The following is a 25,234-nucleotide window of genomic DNA, read 5'->3' on the forward strand; positions in this document are numbered from 1 at the left end:
CAGCTCCAGGGATCAAACTGTCACCATTCCCCAGCACTGGAATTACAGGGAGGTGCTACTGTGCCTGGCTTTCTACATGGATCCAAACACAGGCGTCCTGAGTGCTCAGCAAGCACTTTATCCACTGGAGCATCTCCCCAGCTCCCAAAGATCGTTTTTAATTAGCAAATCATATCCAAACCTTGAATCAGCTCTGGAAAGGGTGGTCCTTCTATGTCAGACATATTTCATTTGCAGAAAAATGAACGTGTCGGAGCTGAACATAGAAAGAGTGAGTACCTGTCAGCCGACTGGGCGTGAAGAGGATTTCTTTTTCCTTCTGCAGCTGAAGGTGGGCACTCTTGTACTCCGCAGCTCTGACTGCCACAAAGTCATGGGCTGTGGGATCTAAGCCCAACAGGAAGTCTTCAGCATCCTTACCGTCAAGCAGCTCTTCCTCTTCCTACACAGCATTGAGAAGCAACGAGAGACAGTCACGCCAAGACTCTTAGCAGACTTGAGAAGAGAATTACTAAGACAGAACCCATGAAACTCAACACACCTTACAACAAATTTGTAGTTTCCAGGCTGGGGGAGATAGGGAAGGGGGATTACTATAAAAACATGAGGATGCAACTTCAAGTTCCTAGACCCCAAGTAAAAGCCAGGTGTAACAAGAGCATCTGTAATCACAATATTCCCACTGAGATCTGGGACAGGAGAAGCCCAGAAGGTTCACTGGCCACACACAGTGGACAAACACAATGGATCCTGTCTCAAGCAAGGTGAAAAGTGAGGAGAGACACATGAAGATCTCCTCTGGCCTACACATGAGCATGGCAGCACCCACATTTACACACATGAACACACACACACACACACACACACACACACACACACTGTGCACATATACACACAGACTATATTTCCTTTTTGTGTCTTTTCAGATGAATGTGACCTTTCACATTTCACAAGTGGGTTATCATTGGTTGCTTTTTGCTATTCTTCCAGCTACCTGGAAAATTATACAACAAAGGAAGCCAGTTCAGAAGTGGAAACCCAAACAACAGTAATCCTAACAGGGCTTGCAGCCTTTGAAGATGCTTATTCCAGTGCATTTACTTAAAGAACCTGGGTTCATAGTCATGTAACATAATTTATACCCAGGGGTGGTATTTGGCACAAAAACTTACTCTCTGGTAAACACATGGGAGAGAGGCAGGTTTCCTTGCCTTCTGGAGCCAAGTACTCTATGTGTGAAATGTTGAGTCTAGCAAGAAAGCCCTGAGACCATGCTATGATACTTTATTTCTTCTTGTACAAGAAAAGATGGACAGATTTAGTTAAGGCCCTTACTACCCAATCTGTGGGTTGTGTCAAAGGCTGCAGAAAGTCACACTAGGTCATTTCTCATTGCATAATGGTCCTTCTGCTTCCAACCGAGCTGTCCCAAGGGCTCCTCTCTAGCCTTGTCCCTCTTTCATTTGTCTTCCCACTCTTCCCCTCATCACCACCATCACTGTATCAGATACCATTTTCTTCTCTCTCTCTTGAGTATGTGTTCCTTCTTCTCCTTCTTGTTCCTCTTGATGGGCTCCATCTCCACCCTTTACTGGAGTTTTTTCCTCTGGCTCCTCTGGCTCAGGATCAAAGTTGAAAGTAAAGAAATTATAGGCCTCTTCTGCAGAAGGGAAACCAGGAGGGGGCTGCAGAGAAACAGGCAGCAGCAGTTTAGATGGGGAAGCTGAATGAGTCCCATGTAATTATCTGATAGTTGGCTTGATGCTAGTGTAGCTTGTGGAGGCCTCCTGAGCACCACATTGTCATGAGTTTTAACAAAAGCAGCAGGCAGTTATTGAATGTTTAAAATACGTAACCCCAGTTACTTTTTAAAATAATATTTTATGTGTATGAATGTTTTGCCTGCATAAATGTGCACCGTGTGAATGCTGTGCTCACAGAGACCAGAAGAGGGCACCAGATTCCCTACAAGTGGCGTAACATATAATTATGAATGGCTATGTGGGTGCCAGGAACTGACCTGGATCTTCTAGAAGAGCAGTCAGTGCTCTTAGTAGCTGAGCCATCTTTCTCCACCTCTACCTTCTAAAAGTATGAACAATTATACAATTGCCTCTCAGTAAGCATAAAAATATGGTATTTATAAAAGTACGTGCTACTGGAAAGATTATTAAGGTGTCGAACACTAGGCGCATTGTTCAATGGGCCAATGTAGAGACATTGTTGTTTAATAATAGAAATATAGGATCTTTTCATTTTAACAAGGGACAGTTATTATTGTTCTGGTTCTTGAGTTGGTACTGTCATTCCTTCCCCATCATAAAAGCTGAGGCAACTTAAGAGCTGAACAACATCTCTTCATTACCATTTCCAGTCCCCCTCTTCCCTCCCCACATGGGGCAGTATTTTAATCTCACCTCCATGGCAACAGGAGCCAGTTATGAATCTATGATTAGATATTTTTGAAAATCAGAAACATAATTTTTAAGCAGCATTTCTAACCTGGGGTTTTGACTTAATTTTTTGTACAGAATCACGCAACTTAATTCTTGAATAACTCCGGGTGTCATCTTCTTGCTGAGTGCCTTGCACCTCTGTACTTGGCTTTGTAAGGAAAAAAAAACGTATTAAACCAAAAGAAGTCTAGAAGCATAGAGTATTCTAAGTTAGCCTTTGTGCTGGCTTAACTCTCAACTTGATAGAACCTACAATCACCTGGGAAGACTCTTGTTCTAAATAGTCTAGACCAGATTGACTGACCACTCCTAAAACCCCCTCTCTCTGTCCCTTCTCCCCTTCTCCCCTTCTCTCTCTCTCTCTCTCTCTCTCTCTCTCTCTCTCTCTCTCTCTCTCTCTCTGTGTGTGTGTGTGTGTGTGTGTGTGTGTGTGTTTTGATGGTCAATTATATAGGAGGAGAAAGCCTATCATAGGTGGCACCATTCCCTAGGCAGGGGATCTTGAACTATATAAAAGTAAGAAAAGTTAGATGAGTACAAACAGCAAGCAAGCAAGGAGCTGTGCATTTATTCTTTGTTTTTCACTGTGGATGTAATGTCCTAATTTACTTCTCCACAATGACAGACTGTAACTTGGAATTATAAGTCAAATAAGTCCTTTCTCCGTGGACTTGTTTTTTGTCAGAGATTTTTATCACAGTAACAGAAATGAAGCCAGAGCCATCATCTAACAGCTTATCTTCTGCTCTTTGATCATCTTGTCATTCCACAAGTTGCAGTGTTCACAGACTTGAAGATGGAGGGGCTGAATGTTTTCTTACTTATCCCTGCTCTGTTAAGATTAAACAAATAAAAAACTTAATTCTTGGTAGGCCCTGAATGAAGTCTTATTTTATTCTGTAGATCTACAAATCATTTTACAGAAGATCATTTCCAGTCTCCAAAGAAAAGCATCAATTGTGACCAAATCTAAGTCCAGCATAGGAGCCAGGATTCAAGGGCAACTTTCTTATTGAGCCCCAGGTCTGGCTATTTTTTGAGCTGGATCTTCTGCCTAAACAGGTTGAATGGCCCTTATCACCCTGTAACCAGAGTTGTTTCTGATTTTGGATATTGTTCAGATTTGGTAATATTCTCATCTCTGTCTGCAGCCAATAAGGACATATTTGGTTATATTTTCAGAACACATACCAAGCAGACCTATGTGTATAAGGCACTGGTAGAGCACTTTCCTGGCATGCTCAAGGCCTTGGATCTAGTTCAGGAAGAAAACTAAGAAACTTCCCATCTGAGAGGGCCCATCATGTGTCTGCTACTGATAGAAACACTGTTAACTCATGTTAACTCAGTTCATAAACAATATCAAGAATTTGGTTGTGGTTTTGTCTCGGTTTTACAGAAGTGGGAACCAGGGGCAGACAGTAGGAGAGTCTCACGTCAAAGTAGAAAGAATCCATATCTTACCTCTGTGCCAAATTCAGTCTCTGTTTCCCTCTCTCTGGGACTGCGCAGGCGCCGGGGCCTAGGGGTGGGAACATCCCGAAGCAATGCGCTTTCCGCCTTGGACTTAAAAACCAAACAGGACATTATTACATATAATGAATTATCAGAGAACCTTGGCTGCCACCTCAATAAAGAATAGTCAGTAACAAAAATTATACACTGTCCCTCTGTCGAGCAGAGCAAGGAAAACAGTTTAGAATGACCACCATTTTCCAGTGGAATGTTCATCTTTACCAATGGTATATGTGTTAACATTTTAAGACTTGAAAAACCGATGGAATGGCTCTCAGCTCCACACAGTTTGGAGCATACAAAGCAAGCAAGACTTGCATCAGCGAACTGCAATCAGTCCTGAAGGGAACATTCCTGCTGTTTGTCTTACCCTTGCAGCCTGAAGCTTCTCCCTCATGCGTTCCCTCATGGAAAATTCTACAAAGCCAGTTCTGGAAGCTGAAGGGATGGGTGGTAAGCCTTAAAAAAAAATAAGTAAAGGGAAATTACTTTCAAAACATTTATCCCCTCAGGGGATGCATTAAATATAAAAAGGGATGTAAGTTTGCTCGTTCAGAGCTACACATAGGGAAACAGGCCACAATGCTGAGGCCTCTTTTGAAAGTGGAAATACATGCATTGGTGTGTTAGGGACTGGCATGGAGAACTGGGTCTTTGGGTACTGTCATTTTGGTTTAGTCAAGATGAGAATGAGTGGCTCCAGACTGTCCAAGGCACAAACATTTGCCAACTCCATCAGCACTGGACTCTAACATGTTGCTTCTCAGGTGAATGGGTGGCTGAGGAGTGGAGGTTTCAGGGTTAATCCTCACTTCAACTACAGAAATCTTTCCTGAAGATGTAGCTATAGCCCTTAGCTATGTCATTGAGGCAATGTGCACATCATAGATATTACTGGATGCAGATGGGAACCACTTGAACAAGTGTACAGCTATCATGTGTTGTGTATGGTTCTATGTATGGAATGAATTATCATATGGATTTCCATAGCATCTTTTCTGGGTCATCACTAGATGATAACTCCAGGCTCCAGTGTTATCATCACTGGGCATCACTGCTGATGAAGACAGTGAACTCAAGATGACAAATGACTGGCTTCCCTGATCACATGCCCAGAAAATAGAATACTAGAGATTTGGTTCCAGTTCTGTTCTTTCCTAACTAACACCACCCCATGAAAAATACAGGAAGTGAGATGGTATTCCATGGGCAGAATATTAGGCTCATTGGAATAGAGTCTGTAGTGTGAAGCTGAAGCAGGCTAAGTTTGCAGGATTTGGGGATGAAGGGATGGGGAGCCTCTCATGTCCTGCTAAGGAGTCTTGACTGTTTTCTGTGGAAGTCCTGAAGCAGGGGGAGAGAGTCAATGTCATTAGTGTTTCCAACAGTTCCACCTGGAGGGCAGATACAGGTTGGCTGGGGTGCAGTGTGCACCAGAGACCCAGTTAGCATGGCATAGCATGAGGTCATAAGGAGAGAGGGTCAGAAAAAGAGAGAGAAAGAATGAGGGAAGGGTTGAGGGAAGGGAAGAAGAAAGAGAGAGAGAGAGAGAGAGAGAGAGACAGAGACAGAGACAGAGACAGAGAGACAGAGACAGAGACAGACACACATACAGAGGCAGTGGTGGGGAGGAGCATGGAGTCTGGTAACTATGATGCAGCTCATGGTTCTCAACAGCAGTTGGGTCTAGGAACATCTCACACACAGAACTCTTAAGTCACAGCCAATGCCACTGAGTCAGAATATGTGTCTTCAAGGCTATCTGATTCTGATGTGTCTGCAGACAGAGGGAGGACAGATTGTGAATCAACACCATGACTTCAGACAGGTACAAGACTTGTGGGAGCACAAGGAGGGTCCACTGAGCCCACTAGTCCTAGGGAATGCTTTCTAAAGGAGACGACTTATGTATATTGACGTTTGAAAGAGGAATAGTCATAGTAAAACAAAAAGTCAACAACAATAACAAAAGTCCAATAATGAACATGTTATTTTGGGAAGTAAGGGGTAGACTCTTTATGAAAAAAGAGCAGGAAAGGCTGTCTATAATCTCATTAAGATTATAATTGATTCTATGCCTTTTTAAAGAAGTTTTCTATAGGCTCTGGAGAACTGCTGCTGGGCTTATAGTACTGGGTTGCATTATTAAGTCTAAAGAGTACCCAAGGTTAAGTTGGTGGATCCACAGTGATATATGGCAGGCAGCAAGTGGAATACAGGTCAGCATATCAGAGCCAGAACTTGCTCACATGGCTTCTGCTGTTAGTGCCTCCTAGCTCTTGTTTCCTAACCTACTAAACAATGCCTAAGCATAGGACTACTTGGGAAATTAAATAATATAATACACATAAAAAACCATAGTATGGTACCTGCCATATCTGCCTAGCTCAGAACATGGTCTGAAATTCTTGACATTTTCAGATTTATCTGATTTATCTGTTTCTTTCAACATCCATTGCTCTGTTTATTGAGAGGGAAAGGTCCAGACAAACCAAAAAGTTCCATAGCTTTCTCAGTGTTACTCAGGTATGCAAAATTTCATGTCATTGTCATTGCTGGGGGAATCCAAAATTAGAGGTTTTATCCAAGAACCATAGGTAAATAATGTTTGGTAGGTGGTTATGATGAATAGCCTCGCAATTGATTTATGGAACATTTAACTCAAGTCAACAAGTCTTTCCCATGGGTTCAGACTGCAAACACAGAAACTTCCCCATAACATTTAAAAGAGGGACAGGAAGAGGCATGCAAAGAAGGTTCAATATATGTAAACCAACTGAGAAGGCACTTCAGAGTAAGGGCCGAAACCACTCGATCATCCCAATCAACCAGTTAATTGACAACGTTTAATACTTCTTCAGGATAAAAACATTCATCACATAGAAAGAGAAGGGCCTACCTTAACATAATAAATAAAATATAAAAACCTCACAATGGATGCCATATTCAATTCTCGAAAGTTCTTTTTTTCCTCTAAGACCAGGAACAAAGAAAGATAACAGCTTTTGCTCTTTCTGTTCAACAGAGTATTGAAACTCTTACCCAGAGCAACAGGCAAGAAAAAGAAAGTTAGAAATCACTCAGATTGGGAAGTAAAAAGCCAAATTATCTCTATTTAGTGATTATGTGATTTGGTATAATGAAATTCTAATGATTCCATAAAAGACTTGTTAGAACAAAACAGGAATTCAGCAAAGTTGTGGGATATAAAACCATTGCACAAAAATCAGTTGAATTTGTATATACCAAATACAAGTGGTTCAACAGGAAGTTAAAAAAACAATTCTACTTAGAATAACATCAGAAACTAAGTAATACACTTAGGAGGAAGTCAATGAAGGAAATGAAGGGCACATATGCCCAAAACTAAAATCCAGCTGAAAGGAATTAAAGATGAGAAAAATAAATGGAAAGACTCTTTGTAGACTTAAAGACTCAGTATTGTTAAAATGTCAACACTACTCACACAACCTATAGATTTACCACAATTCTTGTGAAAAGCACAATGGGTTTTGTTTTACAGAAATAGAAATGCTTATCTTGGAGTGGTTAAGGGTCCTTGAAAGACCTTGGATAGCTAAAGCTGTTTTGAAAGTGAATAATCTTCAAGGTCTCACATTTCCTAATTCTAAAACTCATTACAAGGTTAACATCATCAAAACTGTATGGTAGTAGCAGAAACACAGAACCGTAACCCAATGGAACAGAATGGAGAACCCAGAAATAAATCCTTGACTATACGGTCAGATGATCCTCAACAAATGTGCCAAGACCAATCAATAGGAGAGCATCGCTAGTCAACAGAGTTGAAAAAACACATGTCCAAAGACAATAGAGCAATACTGGCAGCTGGTGACATGGCTCATCAGGAAAAGCATTTGCCACCAAGTCTGACAACCTGAGTTCTCTCCCTGGACCCTTCACAGGTGCACCATGGCACACATATGTCCCCCAACAATGTAAATGATTAAATTAATTAATAAAAGATGAAATTGGATCCTTACCTAATAAACAAAAAGTAACTCAAAGTGGATAAGGGAAAAGATTTATGACACTGAACTGGGCCCTGACCTTTTGGATAATGACACCAAATGTACAAGTGTCAACAACAAAGCAATCAGTGGCGCTACATCCAACTTTAGAATCCTCTGTGCACCAAAGGATGGCACAATCTGCAGAGCAAACGCCGTGCACATGAGGAAGCTCTGCCCTGGCAGAGCAGTCTGCTCCCAGCAGTTTATAGGCACATGCTCAGGAGGTGAGGTGTGTACTGAAAGAACCCCGTTCAGGGGACAGGATGGAGGGGAGAAAGGACTGCTCTACATGGAGGGACTCTCTCTCCTACCACCAGAGTTCTACATCCACAGACCATGTCCACCTGAGTACCCAAGGAGCATCTTGTACTTTGAATCTTTATTCCTGAATACCAGCCCTCACACATGTCCTTCCTGCTGCCCCATTCCTTTGAAGATGGCCGGCTTGCTTGCCCAGTTGCTAATTCACAGCCATGAGCCACCCACCATGCTTGAGCAACTCCATCTGGTAATAAGGAAGTCCCTGAGCCACATTCAGTGAGCAAAACATGCTTCAAATTTTAAGCCATGCAATTTATGATATTTAGTTAGGGCAGCCCAAGCTGATAAAGGCAAAGAAAAAGGAACAGCTACGTGGGATCAACCTTGGTTTGTTTTTCTGGGATTCTTAGCAGCCCTAATTGCATGACTCTTACTTGTTGTCAGAGCCACACTTTTCTTAGGGTTGGACTTAGGTTAGCGGCTTGCAAGGGCCTCTAAGGTCTAACAGTTCCTTTACTCTCCAGCTCTGCCACAGTATAAAGGTGTAACTGGGAGAGCGCAGCACATTTCCCTTGTCTACAGTGGGCTCAAAATAAATGATGCTCACTGCATGGAGAAGAGCTAATGCTGTAAAGTCCAAGAACAGATCAAGGCTCTTTAAAACAAAAATCCTTCTGTGTATGTATGTATGACCCTGCACATCTGTGTGACTAAGTGCAGGTATGAGTTTGTCTCAGTGAGCCCTTTCTAAACCACAGGTGTTAGTCTTATTCCACCTTGTTTGACACAGGGTCTCTTGGTTGTCTGTGTGTGTGTGTGCGTGTGTGTACGCACATGCCAGGCTAGCTGGAAGTAAGCACTGAGGGATTCTCCTGTCTCCACCTCCCATAGGAAGCATTGACATAGAGATGTTGGGGGATACTGATATGTGTTACCATGTATGGCTTTTACACAGGTTCTGAGGATTCGAACTTGAGTTTTCACACTTGCAAGACCAAGCACTTTTCCCACTAAGCCACCTCCCCTAGCCCCAAGCTTCCTAGAAGTGGAAGATTAGTGTGCAGGGGATGAGTGCCAGTGTTGGAAAGGATGAGTAGCATCCTCTCTGTTCTTTAGTCTGATTCCTGTCTCTCTGCATCTTCACTGACTCTCGTGTCTCTGTGCCACTCTCCTTGCAATTCTGACATATCTGATTATCCATGCCATTTCTACTTCAGTTCCTACTAGCCACCTTTCCTTGTTACAGAGAAGCCCCCAAACTGTGTGTCTTATCTTGTAGTCTGTGACAGAGCTGCGACAAAGTGGGTAAGGCCTCCTTAAAGAGGGGCTTCCAAAACTCAACCTCCGAGAATTATTATATTCACTTTGCTTTGTCCCATCCAGGCAACCTTGTCCCTCATCATACATAAAAACAATACCTCTAATCAAGCGTCATAGTGCTCAGTGCTGAGCTCGTGGTTGGCAGTTAATACTACCAGCTGAATAAACCAAGATACTTACTTCGGGGGCCCCGCCGGGCTGGCAGGCTCAGGAGGTTGGTTTCAGGCTCTTCCTCCACCATTTCCTGCTGCCCACCATCTTGGAATTTGTCTGACACCATTTCCTCAGGAGGAGTGGTGGGTGGCTGTGAATAGATCAGAGGTTTCTGAGATGTCTGGAGTTTAGCTCACTCAGTTCCTCTCAAGATGTGTTGGGTCCGCTTAGAAGGGATGGGCCCTAGTATCATCCATGTTATTATAGACTGTGGTTTCTTGCTCAGATCACTGGGGTCAGCCTGAGCTGCTAATAGGGGGCTTCCCACCATAGTGTTGAGGCATGCCAAAATAATATGATAATTTCCACATTTGCTAGGGGAAAAAAAACCTTAAAGCTATGCAGGAAATCACACTTCACCTCCAGCTCCAAATAGACAGGAAGGACCTTAAATCTACACTGGCTAATCTGGGCTGATTCTGTTTCTATACTGGGTGTACCTGAGGATAGCCTATAGTATTTTCATAAGCTTGAGGAAGCAGGACTGGTATGGCTGTCTGTGTGGCCAGGCAGCATAAAGCTCACAGCCAACTCAGCCTGGCTGTGAACTCTGGGCAAACCTCTAACTACTTATTCTCTAAAAGCATTGCTGTGAATAAGGAACTGAAGCTCTGCCCTCTCTCTGTGAACTCATTGTTATGTATGAGGAATTGCTGCAGAGGGATACAGACGGAAATAGATGACTCGAAAGGAGGTAGACAGCTGAGTAAACCCTGGTTGGCATCAAGGTTCTAGAGCAGGCTAAATGTTCAGGAGGATGCTGGTTCATTTCGGGTTTCCGAAAGTCAGCCACTGAGTTATTACACCCCTCTGGTGGCTTTCTACTACTCGGTCCTAGATGCCAGTCAGCTTTATCTCTGGTCGCTCCCTGTTTACTCTGTGATTCTAAAGCACTTTTTATCTGACATCTCAGGGTCTCCTGCCCAGGGCTGCAGAGCAACAAACAGGCTGAACTGGTAAGGGTGGATGAAAGCTTAAGGCACAATGCGGCTGTGGGTGTCCCCGGTCTCCCAGAGTGGCCAGAGAGTGGCCCCATCGTGCTGCTGCAGCTCCCCTCAGCCCCAGGCACTTTCCCCCAAATGGCTGCATTCAGCCTGCAGGAAGCTCTTGTCTTCTCTTTCCTGGGAAGCAGGAAGTGTGCACAGTTCCCAGGAGCTAGAAGGGTGGTTAGTCCTCTTCTTTTCCAGTCCCCCTCCACCTCCCAGGTCCACTCTCAGCCGGCAGTCTCATCATGTGACTGCTAACTCAAAATGGCGCTTTCTTCCCCTCCCTCCCAGGCTGTTTTAATGATTACTCCAGGCAAGTCCATAACAGCCCCCTTCTTGCCTTTCTTTTCCAGGAAAGCATCTCCTTTATTAGGGAACAGAGTTACCTTACAGGAATGTTTCCAGCAGAGGAGGGGGCTCCTGCAGAGAGGTGGGGGAGCAGTGGCTGCAGGCTGGGGAGACAGGAGTTAATCTCTGACTGAGACTAACGCAGAATTTGGGACTTGGGATAGAAGAAAGAGGGAGTCTCTTAAGATTTGCAATCCTGCACTGCCATCTACTGCCCGCCACGGTCTATCAGTGGCAACACTCAAATCGCTGCTTTCTTCCTAGACTTGAAGAGACAGGATAATACATATATAGAAAAGGAAATAAATAAATAAATAAATAAATACATACATACATACATACATACATACATACAGGAAGGAAGAAAGAAAGGAAGAAACAAAGAAAGGAAGGTAGGAAGGGAAGGAGGGAGAGAGAGAGAGAAGGAGACAGAGACAGAGAGAAAGAAAGTTTTAATACTGGTCATAGCTTTATTCCAAGTACAATCTCTCTCTAAGTCCCACAACCAGCATCTCACACATCAGACCATCCACTTACATCCCAGCCTCACAGCTTCCAGGAGTAAGCCAAGAGTTGGTACCCATGAGAGTGCTGTTTTCTGTGGGGACACTCAAGTTACGTTTCTATTCCTGTGACAAAAAGCAACTTGCGGAGAGAAGGACTTATTTCATCTTACGTATTTAGGTAATGGATCATCACAGAGGGAAGTCAGGGCCGGAATTTAATGCAGGAACTCGAGGGCAGAAATTGAAGCAGAGATCGTGGAGGGAGTGACACTGCTTACTGTGTTGCTGCCAGGCTCATGATCACCTATCTTTATTATACATACACTGCCCACAGTGGACCAGACCCTTCTCCATCAATTATTACACAAGCAAATGCTCCACAGATATCCCACAGGCCAGTTCCTTAGTTGAGGTTCCCCCTTTCCACGAGTGTCAGGCTGACAGCAAAGATTAGCCATTACAGGTGTATCCTGTGTGGCTCCCCAGAGGTGCAGGCAGGCTGTCCCTCAGGGACATGTTCCGGTAATATTCTGCCTGGACAGACAAAGGTTCTCATCACTTCTCACCCTTTTCTTTTTCTGTTTCTTTTGTACCTTCAAATTCTTCTTCTGTCTTCCAGCCTCTGTGTCCACACCATCTCCAGTGAAGTCCTTTGTCAAAGCAAGAAGAGAAGAGACTCTTAAGGTATTGAGTTCCTCCCTGACATCAGTTCCCAGCACCACCCACTAATGTTGAGCAAAGGGACAGTAAACAAAATCTAAGTGGCCACCCACCAGCCACTCTTCCCAAAATAGGCATGCTCTAGACAATTCCTGCTCGAAGTGAAATATTGTAAGTGGGATGGTTTTAAAGCTCTCATTTTTATTGTTACAAGCGCTCATTCGTGCTTTCAACATTTATTGAGGGCCTACTGCATATCAGGTGGGTTATAGGGAAGTACGATGTGGTCCCCACTCTTATTCTAACAAAGGTGACTACTGAGTGAAGCTTCCAGGACAGATGGAGAGGCAGCAGGGACAGACAGTGGACTCATGCTTGAGATTTCATTTGCAGTTTTCCAGGCTGAGTAGCAGGTAAGGATAAAAGGAAAGAACACTGTAAGTTGAATTAGCAGGGAAAGTTCAACTCACAGGGAATTTCAGCAGATCTCTTGGGATAGGGAAAAGGCTGATGTCTGTTTTATTTTCACATTATGTATTATACATTTGATACCTGAGAGGTTAGAGCTTAAGATCTCTGAAGTGCTCTGACATTTTCGAGTAATGAAATTATATAAATGGGGATCTCAGCACTTCTGAGTGAATGAGAAACTTAAAATTTGTTGACTGTGTACTATACACCTGCAGTCCTGCACCCAGGAGCTGAAGCAGCGAGCTTAGGCTACCCAGAAAGCTCAAGTTCCAAAGTGAGACAATCTCTACAGTAAGTCCATTGATTCTCTTACTGCCTCGCCAAATCCACAGAGGCAGAACTGGAACACAGAAACTGCATGTTACTGTAGAAACCTGGTGCTGGTGGCTGATCCATGCTCTCCTTCCCCCTCATTCCCTTCCTCTTTGGCCACAGGGATCAGGACATGGAGGTCACTTCCAGAGGAGGGAGCTGAGATCCCAGCCAGAGAATGACTTGGATTTTTGTTTTGTGGTGAGCGCTCTCTACTCGGAGTACTGAGGCCCCACCCGAAGTCCTTTCCCAGACTCACCAGCAAAGAACTGTTTGTAGGTGAGAGATGCCCTAGAGGATGGTGATGCCCGAGTGGGCAAGCATGGTTCAAAGTCCAACTATTAGTTTTCATAGACTTTGAACAAACTATCGAGACATCTAGGTCATCCTTGGTTTTCAAGTAGTGTGCTAATCCTCAGTCCATGGGGGAAGTGGCCAGTGGTCGTTATGGGAGGATGGAATGCAAGCTCAAAGGCACAGGACTCTCTTCACTACTAGACCACCAGAGGCTATTTGTTAAATGAATGAGCAACAGACAGAGGTGTGTGTGTCTCACAATGACCTGACAACTTGCTTGAAGTGAACCTGTGTGATTTTGTAAAGGGTGCCGCCAGGGGTTAAAGAGACAGTTCAATGGTTAAGAGCTCTGGCTGCTGTTCTAGAGACCCTGGTTCAACCCCGGGGCATCCACATGGTGTTCACAATTGTCTGTGACTCTAGTTCCAGTCCCCTGGACACCCTCATACAGTCATATATGCAGGTAAAATACCAAAGCAGAAAAAACAAAAATAAACTAAAAAAAAAAAAAAAAAAAAAAAGGACTGCTCCCAGGCCTCCATGAGCCTTAATTCAAGTGGGAGTAAGTGTTTGGAGGGACACTTTGGCCTTTGCTGAGTGGGCATACGCTCCACTGTAGGTGACTTCCCTTGTCTGGTCAGAAATGGCAAGACTCTGGGAACAGGATTTCCTTCATAACTTGCAATAGTCAGAAATGCTTAGATTTATTAGAATTGGTGTTCTCAGTACTGGGCCCAGTAGCATACAGTGAGAGCTGCTGTGTGCTGGGTTCATGAAAAGGTGACAGTCTGGAACATTCAGGTAGAAATTAGACCCTGGGGTGCCTGCAGGGCTGCATAGCCCTCATTATCTGCCTCCTTCCCCACCAAACGCAGATAAAGAACACTTGGAGTGTGTGTTCTGATAGATGATAAAATAAGGTTGGCCTAAGGGTGCCTCTGTACTTGTCAGCTGTAGCGGATGGTAATTTAGTATGCAAATGAACTGAAATGGGTGTGTCTAACAGGTAGTTCTGTCTTGGAGAAGGCCAGCAAATGATCAAACATGTTCAAATCAAACAGCTCCAGTTGAATCTCGTCTGTTATAAGAGTTGCTTTGGTCATGGTGTCTGTTCACAGCAGGAAAACCTTAACCAAGACACAAGGCAGCACTGAGTTGAAGTCAGGCAAGCTTTTCTAGGATCGTACTTCTCTTTTCCACCCTTAGTGTATCTGCCACCGTGCAGAGCACAGCGCCCCACAACTCTTCTGGTCTGATTATACTAAATTTAAGTTGTCTGAAACATTGCTTTTAACACATGCAATAAATGCCTGTTGCTAGACCAAACTTGCTCACTCACAAAGGACCCTGAGGGGAAGCTGAGCAGTAACTTACCTCTGAAATTATGTTTGCTTTTTCTTCTTCAGGATTCATCTTGTCTATAATGGATCCCTGATTGAGAAACAGCAAGGAAGAGGTCAGGCATAGTGAAGTAAATGATGTCTCTCTTGCCCTTGAGAGAGACTGGGAAGCTTATGTATGCACCTGCTTGTTGAACTGTTCACCACAAGTATTGCAGACCGCAGGGATTCGAGGAGGAGGAGGAGGAGGAGGAAGAAGAGGAGGAGGAGGAGGGGGAGGAGGAGGAGGAGGAGGAGGGGGAGGAGGAGGAGGAGGAGGAGGAAGAGGAGGAGGAGTGATGCAGGCTCTCTGCCCCTAGTACAGCCCGGTGGTCAGGTGGACCTCAGCTGGAATGCAAAGGACTTTTCTGGCTCTCCTTCCTCTCTGACCACTAAGTCTCCATTTTTAATCCGCTCATTTCAAGGAGCAGAGAGGTGAAACCAGAGAGAGGCCAAATCCCCTCAGCTCCTGCCACCCCCACTGGGTCACAGCACTTCCCCATGGTACAGTGAGGGGGTCTTTCTGATCCCTCCTCTGCTTTCACTTAGCCCAGACCGAGGCTGTCAATGGGTCCCATCACCGCCCCTTAAGACCATGATCTTGTAACCTCCCACCTCTATGCTGGTGCCTGGACACCATTTCTTCTCACTTTATACGCTCATTCCTCTCAGAGTTAAAGAGTTTGTCTTTTCCTTACACACACACACACACACACACACACACACACACTAAAATGCCTTCTGTTTACTTCTTTTCTCTTTGTCGCTCTTGCTCTATTTTCCAGCCTTTCTAGAAACTCTCAGGAAACACCCACCACTCCTTTGGCTAATCTTTATTATTATGGGTATGGGGTGTCTAATATTCCCTGTGCCTCTCCCGCTGGGGTCTGTGGATGACCCCAGCATTGCTGTGTCTGATGACCAGTGCTCTTGCTCATGTGCTGTGAACCTCGTCAGATGTGTTATCAAAACACCTTCCTCACTCGCCGCTCCTGGAGCACCCCTCAGCACCTCATCTCAGCACCAAACACTGGAGTGCTCCGAGGGTCCACCCAGTCTCCTCTCACTCTCCCGGCTAGCTAATCCTAACTCTTGGCCTGACGTACCAAATCTACACTGATCTTTCCCACATCGACACCCGAGTTTAGACACTTCTTCAGAATTTAATAGGCAGTTGTGTCGCAGATGCCTTCCCTTGGTCCTAAATGAAACCCTTGGCCTTTGCCTATTAGCCTGTGCTGCAGACTTTCTGTTACAGGAAACAAATCCCTTCTACCCAGGACAGAACCTTTGCAACTATCCTTAACTGTTACCATTCTCCTATGATATAGCTTACCTGTGAAAATTTTATATGTCAACCTGACAATGTAAGAAATAACTATTCTCTGTGCCTGGGAGCATATTTCCAAAGTTACATTGGTGTTTAAGTCTGAATGGACTGGGTGGAGAAGAACCACTTCCAAAATGAATTATCTAATTATCCAAGATCCAGAGAGAACAAATACAAAAGGAGAATTAGCCTATCCCTCAACCTCTAAGTAGCCAGGATGTTTCCATCTTCTGAAGCCCAGGCTCTCTGGCCTTAGGAGGACACCAGGCCTCACACCAGTCCCAAAGCCCCAGCCCCTCATCTCAGGCTTTTGACCTAAACTGAGAGTAATAGTGGCTTCCCTGGATCAGAGACCTTTAGACTTGGACTGTTGCCCTGCACTACCAACATGCAAGGCTCCCAGACTGTAGACTGCTCACAGTAGGACTCCAGCATCAGAGGAGACAATACTCAAGATGATCTCTACTCTGAGACAGCGTATACAGTATTCAATTTCCCTGAGAAGCTCTGGCTAATTTAGCATCCCATCCCGGGAAATCCTGTCAGCTTTCCAGGTGTATCGAGGCCCGCACCTGTAAGACCTCTGCACTAAAACTGTGGTCAAGTCAAGCTCCATCATCTCTCCTATGGATTGTCCTGGCAACGCCCAGACTCTTCACTCCCCACATTGCTCACCTATAGTGGTCTCTACGTGGAAGCTAGGTTGAATGGTTGGAAATTTAAGTAACAGCGTGACATCTCACCACTCACAGTCCTCCAATAACTCTCCTTTGCTCAATGAGTGAAACCCAAAATCGTGCTGAAACCTTACAGTTCCCCTGCATGGATTTGCACTTGGACCCTCTGGCCTCAGGGCCTTTGCACTTGCTGTTTCTTCTACCTAGAGCTTTCTCTTAGAAGCTAGCTACACTATTAGTCTCTGTCTCTGCCTCTCTCTTCCCCCTCTATGTTTTACACACACACAGACACACACACACAGACACAGACACACACACACACAGACAGACACACACACACACAGACACACACACACCAAGGTTCCTCTGGGTCTCTAGTAACTTCACTTTGGGAGGGGTCTTCCCTGAGAGTCCTTTATATAGTACCTTTTCCATTGTGTTATGAATCCTCTGAGGACATTGTGAGTAGCTTACAACAACTTCTTTTGCTATGATACTCACCACCAATCAGCATTTGTAGTTATATGTCAGTGTCTGCCCGTCATCATTAGAACAGAGCTTCAAGAGAGCAGGAGCAGCAAGCACTTCGTGTGTTGTTTCTCCCCAGAGCCTTTGCCCATGCCACTCAGTAGACAGTTCATGTGTGTTTGTCAAATGAACGGCTCAGTTGCTATTCGGATCCATTCAGGCACACTCTGGAGTCCTTCAAAGGCTCCGTAGGATGCTATGAAAATTAAATGAGAGAAGATGAGGAGAAATGTTAGGCACAGGTCTGACAAATCTTAAGCCTTTCTTAATCTTATGGGAGCCAAATCTTAGCTGCATTGGGACACTTAGCCAGCTCACTCCAGGTTTTGCCGACCCTCTCGGGGGTTAGCATGTGAAAAACCAAAAACCAAAAACCAAATGATCTGCTAGTCAGTTGTCCTCCATGGAGACCCCTCCAAAACAAGAGAAGGGAGAGGAAGACAGCCAACCCAGAGGTAAAGAGGTGCGTGTGGGTATTGGAGAGGGCAGGAAATGTACAAGGAGATGCCTTCAGACATCAATGGCTCTGACAAACACGACTGGTCCTTAGAAGCTGGAAATAAAGAATGTAAAGTGTTTTAGGACGTGGAAAACGGGCTCTCTATAAATCAACAACAAATCGTACGTGGAAGAAGAAACTCTAGGAGGAAAATGACAGATGTAATGGACGCGGTTCCTCTCTCCCATTCTTTCCCCATCATTACCTTTCAATGAGTTTTGAAAGAAATCAAACGACACCAAAATTTATTTCTCCTGCGAGCACTACCGGCCCCGAACAGATGAATAAACACCCCTCAGCTTTAATGAGCCCCTGTCGTCGCATTTGCCATGCTCACTTGTTAATACACTCTGTGACAGTGTCAGAATAGGAGCCCTGGGCGTGTAGAACTGGAGCTTTGCGTTCCCTCCACACATGAGTTCTCCTCACCCACGCATAGCAGGTCTCAGTAGGACGCATGCCAACTTCGACCCAAGCAAACCAAGATTTCCAAAGTTATGTGAGGTCACAGTCTTTAAATCTCAAGCTCAGTCTGCCCTCTGAGCTTCGGGGCCCCAAAGTTCCCCCTGGTCCCACTTTAGTCTTGCTAAAGCACGTTTACCATCACTCTTCTAAACTATCCTTAGTGTGGAAATACTTACAATGGAAAGCCACAAACACTATAGCAGTGTCCTCATTACACAGGCGACACAAGGCCAATAATCTGTTTTACATTGGACAGAAAAACAACACATTTTTAACGGAAAGTACCGACACTGCTATCTGACCACACGGACCTATCTCTAAAGTCAGCTGTCATAGTCACATCCAAGAACCCAGGGATGACCCAGCAGATACAGAGAAGAACTGAGAGAAAAAGGCTGTAGTATATAAAGCACTTAATTGATGCTGCTCCTAAGGATGGTGTATTAATTATCAAAGAAATTATGGCTTTAAAGAGTGAGGCGTTTGAAAAAAAAAAAAACATGGTCCTGGGTTCAAATTCCCATCTTGCCAGCTGTGTGATCTTGAAATAACACAGCCGATTCTGTAAACTCATAATCATACTTCCTACCTCAGGTGACGATGGTTTCTTATGGGCTCTGTACTGAAAATATTGCAATAAAGTGACTGTCACAGACCAGGCTCACTGTACTGGTAGGGTTTATTATTATAGATGTTGCCAGGGTTAGGGTCAGAACCGTTGGCAACTCTAACAAGATAGGCTCGGCCACAGTAGGGCAACAAAAGAGAAAAATAATGGACAAGTCAGAGATAATATGGTGACTTTGGGAAGTGGAACATAGGTGTCCAGTGATGTCAAAGTCTGTCTTCCTGGGTCCTGATGTGAAATTTAGGTCTGAATAAAAGGTACCAGGAGGGATATATAACTAAGCAGTTTTGGTCAAGGTGTGGTCCTTCCATCACTGACACATCATTGTCTCTGTCCCAGTATCTTATGCAAGGTCACTGACAAGCTGTCAGAACTCTTTTTTGGAGAGTAGTCATTCTCCACGTTGGTACTTGGAGCCAATCTTTTCCTTCTCCCAGCACTTGGTACTGAGAAAATACAATTTTTAGAGTTAATTGTCTTAATAGTCTGATAGCAGAAGGAGAGGCACAAATGTTTCTTTGGAGTATCTTTTTTCCAACAAGAACGGTCATAAGAGGTCACAGTTGGGGGGAAGGGATCAAGAGGGGAAACATCGGTTCAGAGAGGAAGAGAATCATAAAAAACACCTTAGGGGGTTGTGCACCCTTACTCTCTTTAGTTTTTATTCCCACCCCTCACAGCCCTAAGCAAGTCTCTTCTCCCCTTCCTCCAGCCATGCCCAGGACAAGGCCTTTCCTTGTCTGTTTAAAGTGTTGCTGGAACCTCCTCCCCTCTACCATACTCACTTTTTCTCTTCAGAGAGGAGGCTTTTCCTTTCCAGTGGGAGGGCCCACTCAAAGCTGGGAACTCTCAGGAGCTGTGATTAATTATGTAACGGCAAGTTATTTTAGCCCCGGCTTCTAGAGTTCAAGGTGAGTGACACAGCTGTGTGTGGTCATTTAATCAGATGGAGGGGACACCTTTCACTTGTTGAGGGCAGGCTCTGCTCAGTGGGATTGCTCAGTTGCTCAGGGGGGCTGTGGCAGGAGTCCTGCTGTGCGTAGAGCTCTTTAGACCTTTTTACAAATCCCTCTTGGTGCTAATCTCATGTGCACTCCTTATCTGTTTATACATCTGCTTCCCCAATGCTTCTCAGCATTGGACCTGGTCTGCATCGTTTTTGTACACTGTAAACCTGAGTTCATTGTCTGCCGTATTATTGATGCTCAATAAAAAACTCTGTAAGTGAACTCTAGGTCAACTATTTATATATATATACACATTTTCCCTCTATCCATATACAGTCCCCCCTCTACATATAACATACTGTCGTTACATTTATTTGTAGAAACGTTTGCAATAGCAGACATGTATTTCTCATTAGACTTTATTAGCTTTTCTTAGCACCCATTTGCAAAAAAGAAAACAATCAGTTCAGCTGATGGCTAGTAGACTTTTCTGGGAGCTTGGTGGCCTGTGGTTCCTAGCTCTTTGTCCAATACCAAGAAAAGTGAAGTTTGCAGCACCAAGCACTCCCTCCAGCCCGCCCTCCTCTTCCTTGGAGCATTTTAAACTGAAGGGCCAAAAAGCAACATGGAGCTAGCGGTTGGCAGCACACTGGCCAGCGAGGTTCTCTGTGAACCAATCGGTTTGCACTTCTGCAAGCCAGAGACCAAACCGCAGCTGAAACCAAAGCTGTCTCTGCAGTGCCCCACCCCCCACTTTGCATTCAGAGAGTAAAACTGCAAGCGAGCTGAGCTGAGAGTCCCTAATGTTAAAGCGTTCGGTCTACTCTCATGGCACAGGGAGGGGCTGCTTTCCAAGCCGGAAGGAAAGGAGGTGAAAGCAGTACACTCTGCAGCCCTGTTTCTTTTAAAAAACCGATTTACCTTAATCCACTCTACAAAACGAAGTTTGCAGATTCCACTCTCTGGGATGGAGGGACGAGATGAGAGACCAGTTGTGTCAAGCTAGAGAATCTTTTAGAAATGAGCGAAGGGGTGGGCTGGGGTAAGGGAGGTTGTTCCCTGAGAAGCTGCAGCCATGTCTCAGGGAAAAAAAAAAACACCAGCTTAGCAACCAGTTCCCAGGGAAGGTCACTAGGCGGCTGCTTTTTTTTCCTTTTAAAGTGACAGTTTACTTTTCAGTCTTGAAATATGAGCTTGCTTGGCAAGCAGAGAAAAATAACGTGCTGAGAAGAGACAAAGGGAAAGCAACTGGGCAGTTGAGCAGAGAGGACTCAGGCTCGGAAGCATAGTACCCTGCCTCGTGTCTCTGGGTTGCACGGCATGTTGGGCAAAGGACAGAAGGTGTTCATGAGTAGTGATTTAGAATCAGGAGGGGCCATGTTATGTGGAAGAGATGTTTAATCATCACCAGCAAAGACTCTGTGGCCGGGCATCAGAGCTCCATGTTTGCTGGCTGTGCACAGAAGCTGGACCGCACAAACCTATGCTCTGTTTATTCTCCAATTCTTTACTACACATGACTCAGCAGGGATACAAACATGATGGCTCAAAAAAGGCAAGAAAATAGGAGAAAAGGCCGAGGAGAGAGAAAAGTAACGAGCAGACCGAGAGCCTCTGCGGACCAAGGACAGCCACAGATCAAGGAACTCCACTGACCATGGCCTCCTAACCTCACGTGCTGTTCCTCAGAAGCCTGCCATTTTGTTTCTTAGATAAGGTCTCTCACTGGAAGCTGGCATTTGGTGATTAGGCTAGGCTGCCTGCCTAGCTCCAGATTCCTGCTTGTCTTAGCCTCCCTGGTGCTGACAGAACAAACATGGACCACCATGCTGAGCTTCAGCCACCTTCAAAACCAGGTCCTCACGATTGCGTGATAAGCCCTTTACCAATGGAACTACCTCCTAGCCTCTATTTTCTGTGTCATAAAGCACTGACATTCATTATATGCATCTCTGAAGCTAGCTAATTCCTAGCTAATGGCTCCTCAGAAATGTGTAAATTCTCTTTGATACATACTAACTGACCCCAAGCTAGCATTTCCAACTACTGCTTTATTACCATGTAATGTCCCCCTGCTCTACGTCACTCTGGAGTCGGGTGGTTAGGGGGCAACTCTATAATCCAGAATATTCTGAAATAATTCAAATTATTTAATTCTAAACCCATCAGCATACTCACTGTCACAGCCTTCCTTACAGGGGAAAAAAATCCCAGTAAAGGGTCTCTTTTGGAGCCTGATGTTTGGGGAATGCTGTTTTCGGAGACTGTTGGCCAATGAGTTTCATTGACAGGCCTGTCTTGGCCTCCCCAGTGCTAGGATTATAGATATCTGTAGACACTTGGCTTTTATGTGGGTGCTGGGGACCTGAACTCCGTATTTGTTCTGGGCAAGCATTTTATTGATTGAGCCATTTCCCCAGCTTAAGAAACAAATTATATTCATTCTGATATTCTGTTATAGAATTGTAAGCCATTTCCTGCTTTGAAGGGTCTGTGTAAATAACCCTTCTCTGAGAGCCATGTCTGTGTCTGCATGTCCTACCATGCCAGAGAACCCAGAGTTCACTTTTTTTTTTTTTGGTTCTTTTTTTTTCAGAGCTGGGGACCGAACCCAGGGCCTTGCGCTTCCTAGGTAAGCGCTCTACCACTGAGCTAAATCCCCAGCCCCCCAGAGTTCACTTTTTAACATATGTTTGTACAGTGTACATGTAAGTCAGCATGTTTGTGTGGTGTGTGTGATGGGAAGCAGGTAGGTATCAGACCTAGAAAATGATATGCCCTCCATATTATATTGATATCTTCACTCCCAGTCCCACAGCATCTGAGATTATTTAGAAGTAGGGTCCTTACAGTGTGTGCTGGCCCAGTCCTATGTCAATTTGATACAGCCTACAGTCATTGGAATGGACTGAACCACAATTGAGAAATGCTCTGTAAGACTAGGCTGTAGGCAACCCTGTAGGACATTCTCTTAATGACTGGTTGATGTGAGAGGGCCCAGCCCATTGTGGGTGGGAAGAGCAAGCCCGTAAGCAGCACCCTCCATGGCCTCGGCATCAGCTCCTGCCTGAAGGATGCTTTCTACTCTCCCACACCTTCTTCTGTTACCCAGAAGAAAAGGGGGCAGTGCTCTTTTACAGGGACATTGAACCAGAAGGGGTCTGAGTTCCCAGTGCAGCTGGATGTATCTCAGGATGCACCAGGTCCCTTCCTAAGCTTCTCAGGAAAACTTAAGCATTCAAGTACATACCTCCACTTTTCCTCAGTCTTTCTCTGTGGTGCTGAACTAAGAAAAAAAAATGCATTTTCTGGATTCATTTTAACATTCTCAAGAAATGGGGCCTAGAACCATATGCTTAAGAACAAAAGGGGAATCTGAACATATGATGGGAGAGTAAGATACTGTAAAACTGTGAGGCAGATTTGAAAAGAACAATGCGAGATTCTTAGAAATGAGAAATAAAAGTCATGGATATTTTAAGAAGCAAAAAGCACGTTCAGGTGTCCCTGACAGCGGGGACCCAGTTATTCAGGGTCCCGAAGAGGCTTTCTATCTGTGGGCCAAAATGGGGGTGAAGAGAAGATGGAGACCAAGCAAAAGTTCTGTTGTCAGTCTCATTTATTGAGAGAAATGTACAGCATTTAAAGCTCTGAGGCAGGAATAGAAGCAAGAACTGAAGCTTAGGGTGGGGAGTTTGGGAAATGCCCAAGGATATAAGGAGAATCACTACACTGCAAGATATCCTCCTATAACAAAGAGGCAACAGTCTTCCGGGGACATGTTCTTTGAAAAGGTCAAACCCTTCTCAGGAATCTGCTCAGGGACATCTGGTGTTTTGCTCAGGCTGAAACATCCTGTCATTGCTCCCAGGGTCTTCCTGGGAGAGGCTTTAGTTCAACAATCTCATGTCTGTATGGCAATCATTTCAAGGTTGAACCTCTGTGGCCATGTAGCCCAGAGTCACGTAGCCACCTTGAGCTATGCAGTCACAAAGCGTCTAGGCCCAAATCCAATACGGCTCACTACATCTCCCCCGTTATTCTTTTAAAAAAGACCATTAGGTGGAAGTAGTGGTCTGAGAGAGATCAAACATGCCTCACAGAGTGCCCAGCTCGGCCATGGCGAGCCACTCTTGCAGTTAGGACTGCACCCCAATGGCTAGGAATGAACTTATGCTGTAACACACCGTTCTGGGCTATACGTGTGTGTTTAGGGGGGAGAAACTGGGCAGAGGAGCATTTGACTGGCCCGTACATTTAAACGGGGTGTAGCCACCTCTGTCTTAGGATCGACCTCTCGAACCCCAGCCTTATCTGTCATAGGATCACCTTGTTGCCCGCAAGGCACCATGTCTTAGATTGGTCAAGGGTCAGAGGAAGTTGCCCGTCACTGAAGAAGCTACATCAGGTCATCTTCTCATTCCTCTTACTTGAGCCCAGGGGCGAAAGAGCAGGGGCCAGATGGCATTAATTTAAGAGATTGTGGAAGTTGAGCCTCTCCCGATAAGTAGTGGGCACTTCAACTGGTTCTCCTCAGCTGTTACCACCAAGGGCCGTAGTCAAGCCGCTCCTGTAATAAAATTTAGAATTCCCAATTGTTAGCAACTACTCCAGAAAGTTCACCCACTGTGTGTGCCTAACAATAGACTGGGGGAGGGTAACTCCAGACACTGCAGACACAATGGCTGCAGCAGTAATGGCTGCTACAATAGCAGCGAAAGTGCCAAGGTCTTTCCCAGGACAGTTCAGGATCGGTCATTCTTCTCTGGAACAACCAGCAGGCAATGGAACCGTGTCTGAGATCTGCAGAACCAGGGCAGAGTTCCCCAGTCCACAGCAGCTTCACGCAGATGGCATTCCTGTGAAGCTACAGACTGCAAAATGACAACACCAGTTAAGGCAGCAAGAGTCACCAGGGGAATGAGGGGGGCAGGGGTAACAGCTGGAGTCCAGTCTTCTCCAGAAAGCAGCAGTGCACAGAGGGTTGGAGTGCAGGCCGCGGTGGGGCGGGACACACGCAGTGGTAACATTGACTGCAGCAATGCCAAAATCTCTGTGATGACAAAAGATGAGGGGGAATCTTCCATCTTCCTCTCAGGGCAGAGGAATGACTTCAGGGACATGAACCACAAGAGCTGAATCTTAATGCTCCCAGGATCAGCATGGCTCACCAGCCACTTGGGCAGCTGGCACACTCCTGTAGCATCCTGTAGAAAAAACACAAAGATTCCCTCTTCCCCATATAAAATATCTGAACAGGATCATGCCAATATGTGGATCTTTCTATTTCACCTAGGCAGAAGTATGCCTAGTTGTAGGGTGCCATAAACTCAGAGTGTTCCTTGGCATCCAAATTTTAAAATTGAAATAAAAGGAGCATATTTTAGCATACAGGGATAACT

General features: G+C 45.0%; 1 protein-coding gene across 10 annotated transcripts in view; it reads right to left on the reverse strand.

Moving 5' to 3' along the window:
* Positions 1-20,917, reverse strand: part of Cc2d2a (coiled-coil and C2 domain containing 2A) — an 84,500-nt gene extending 63,583 nt beyond the window's left edge. For 2 of the 10 annotated variants that reach the window (XR_015636776.1, XR_015636777.1), the window contains exons 1-10: positions 20,754-20,914; positions 17,267-17,489; positions 14,754-14,810; positions 12,206-12,289; positions 9,767-9,890; positions 4,342-4,430; positions 3,921-4,022; positions 2,503-2,604; positions 1,512-1,685; positions 280-442 (exon numbers count right to left, since the gene is read on the reverse strand). Coding sequence is in view for 8 of the 10 variants with exons in the window: in NM_001427810.1 (NP_001414739.1) it covers positions 280-442; positions 1,512-1,685; positions 2,503-2,604; positions 3,921-4,022; positions 4,342-4,430; positions 9,767-9,890; positions 12,206-12,289; positions 14,754-14,792 (877 nt within the window). In the remaining 2 variants the exon portion in view is untranslated. Of the gene's footprint in view, positions 1-279; positions 443-1,511; positions 1,686-2,502; positions 2,605-3,920; positions 4,023-4,341; positions 4,431-9,766; positions 9,891-11,171; positions 11,272-12,205; positions 12,290-14,753; positions 14,811-17,266; positions 17,490-20,753 lie in introns of those variants that run through there. The other 8 variants (NM_001427810.1, XM_087584077.1, XM_087584079.1 and 5 more) reach the window with 8 other exon arrangements.
* Between the last annotated feature and the right edge of the window lie 4,317 nt (positions 20,918-25,234).

Source organism: Rattus norvegicus, chromosome 14, assembly GCF_021556685.1.
Source record: "Rattus norvegicus strain SHRSP/BbbUtx chromosome 14, alternate assembly SHRSP_T2T, whole genome shotgun sequence".
Taxonomy (NCBI): Eukaryota; Metazoa; Chordata; class Mammalia; order Rodentia; family Muridae; genus Rattus; species Rattus norvegicus.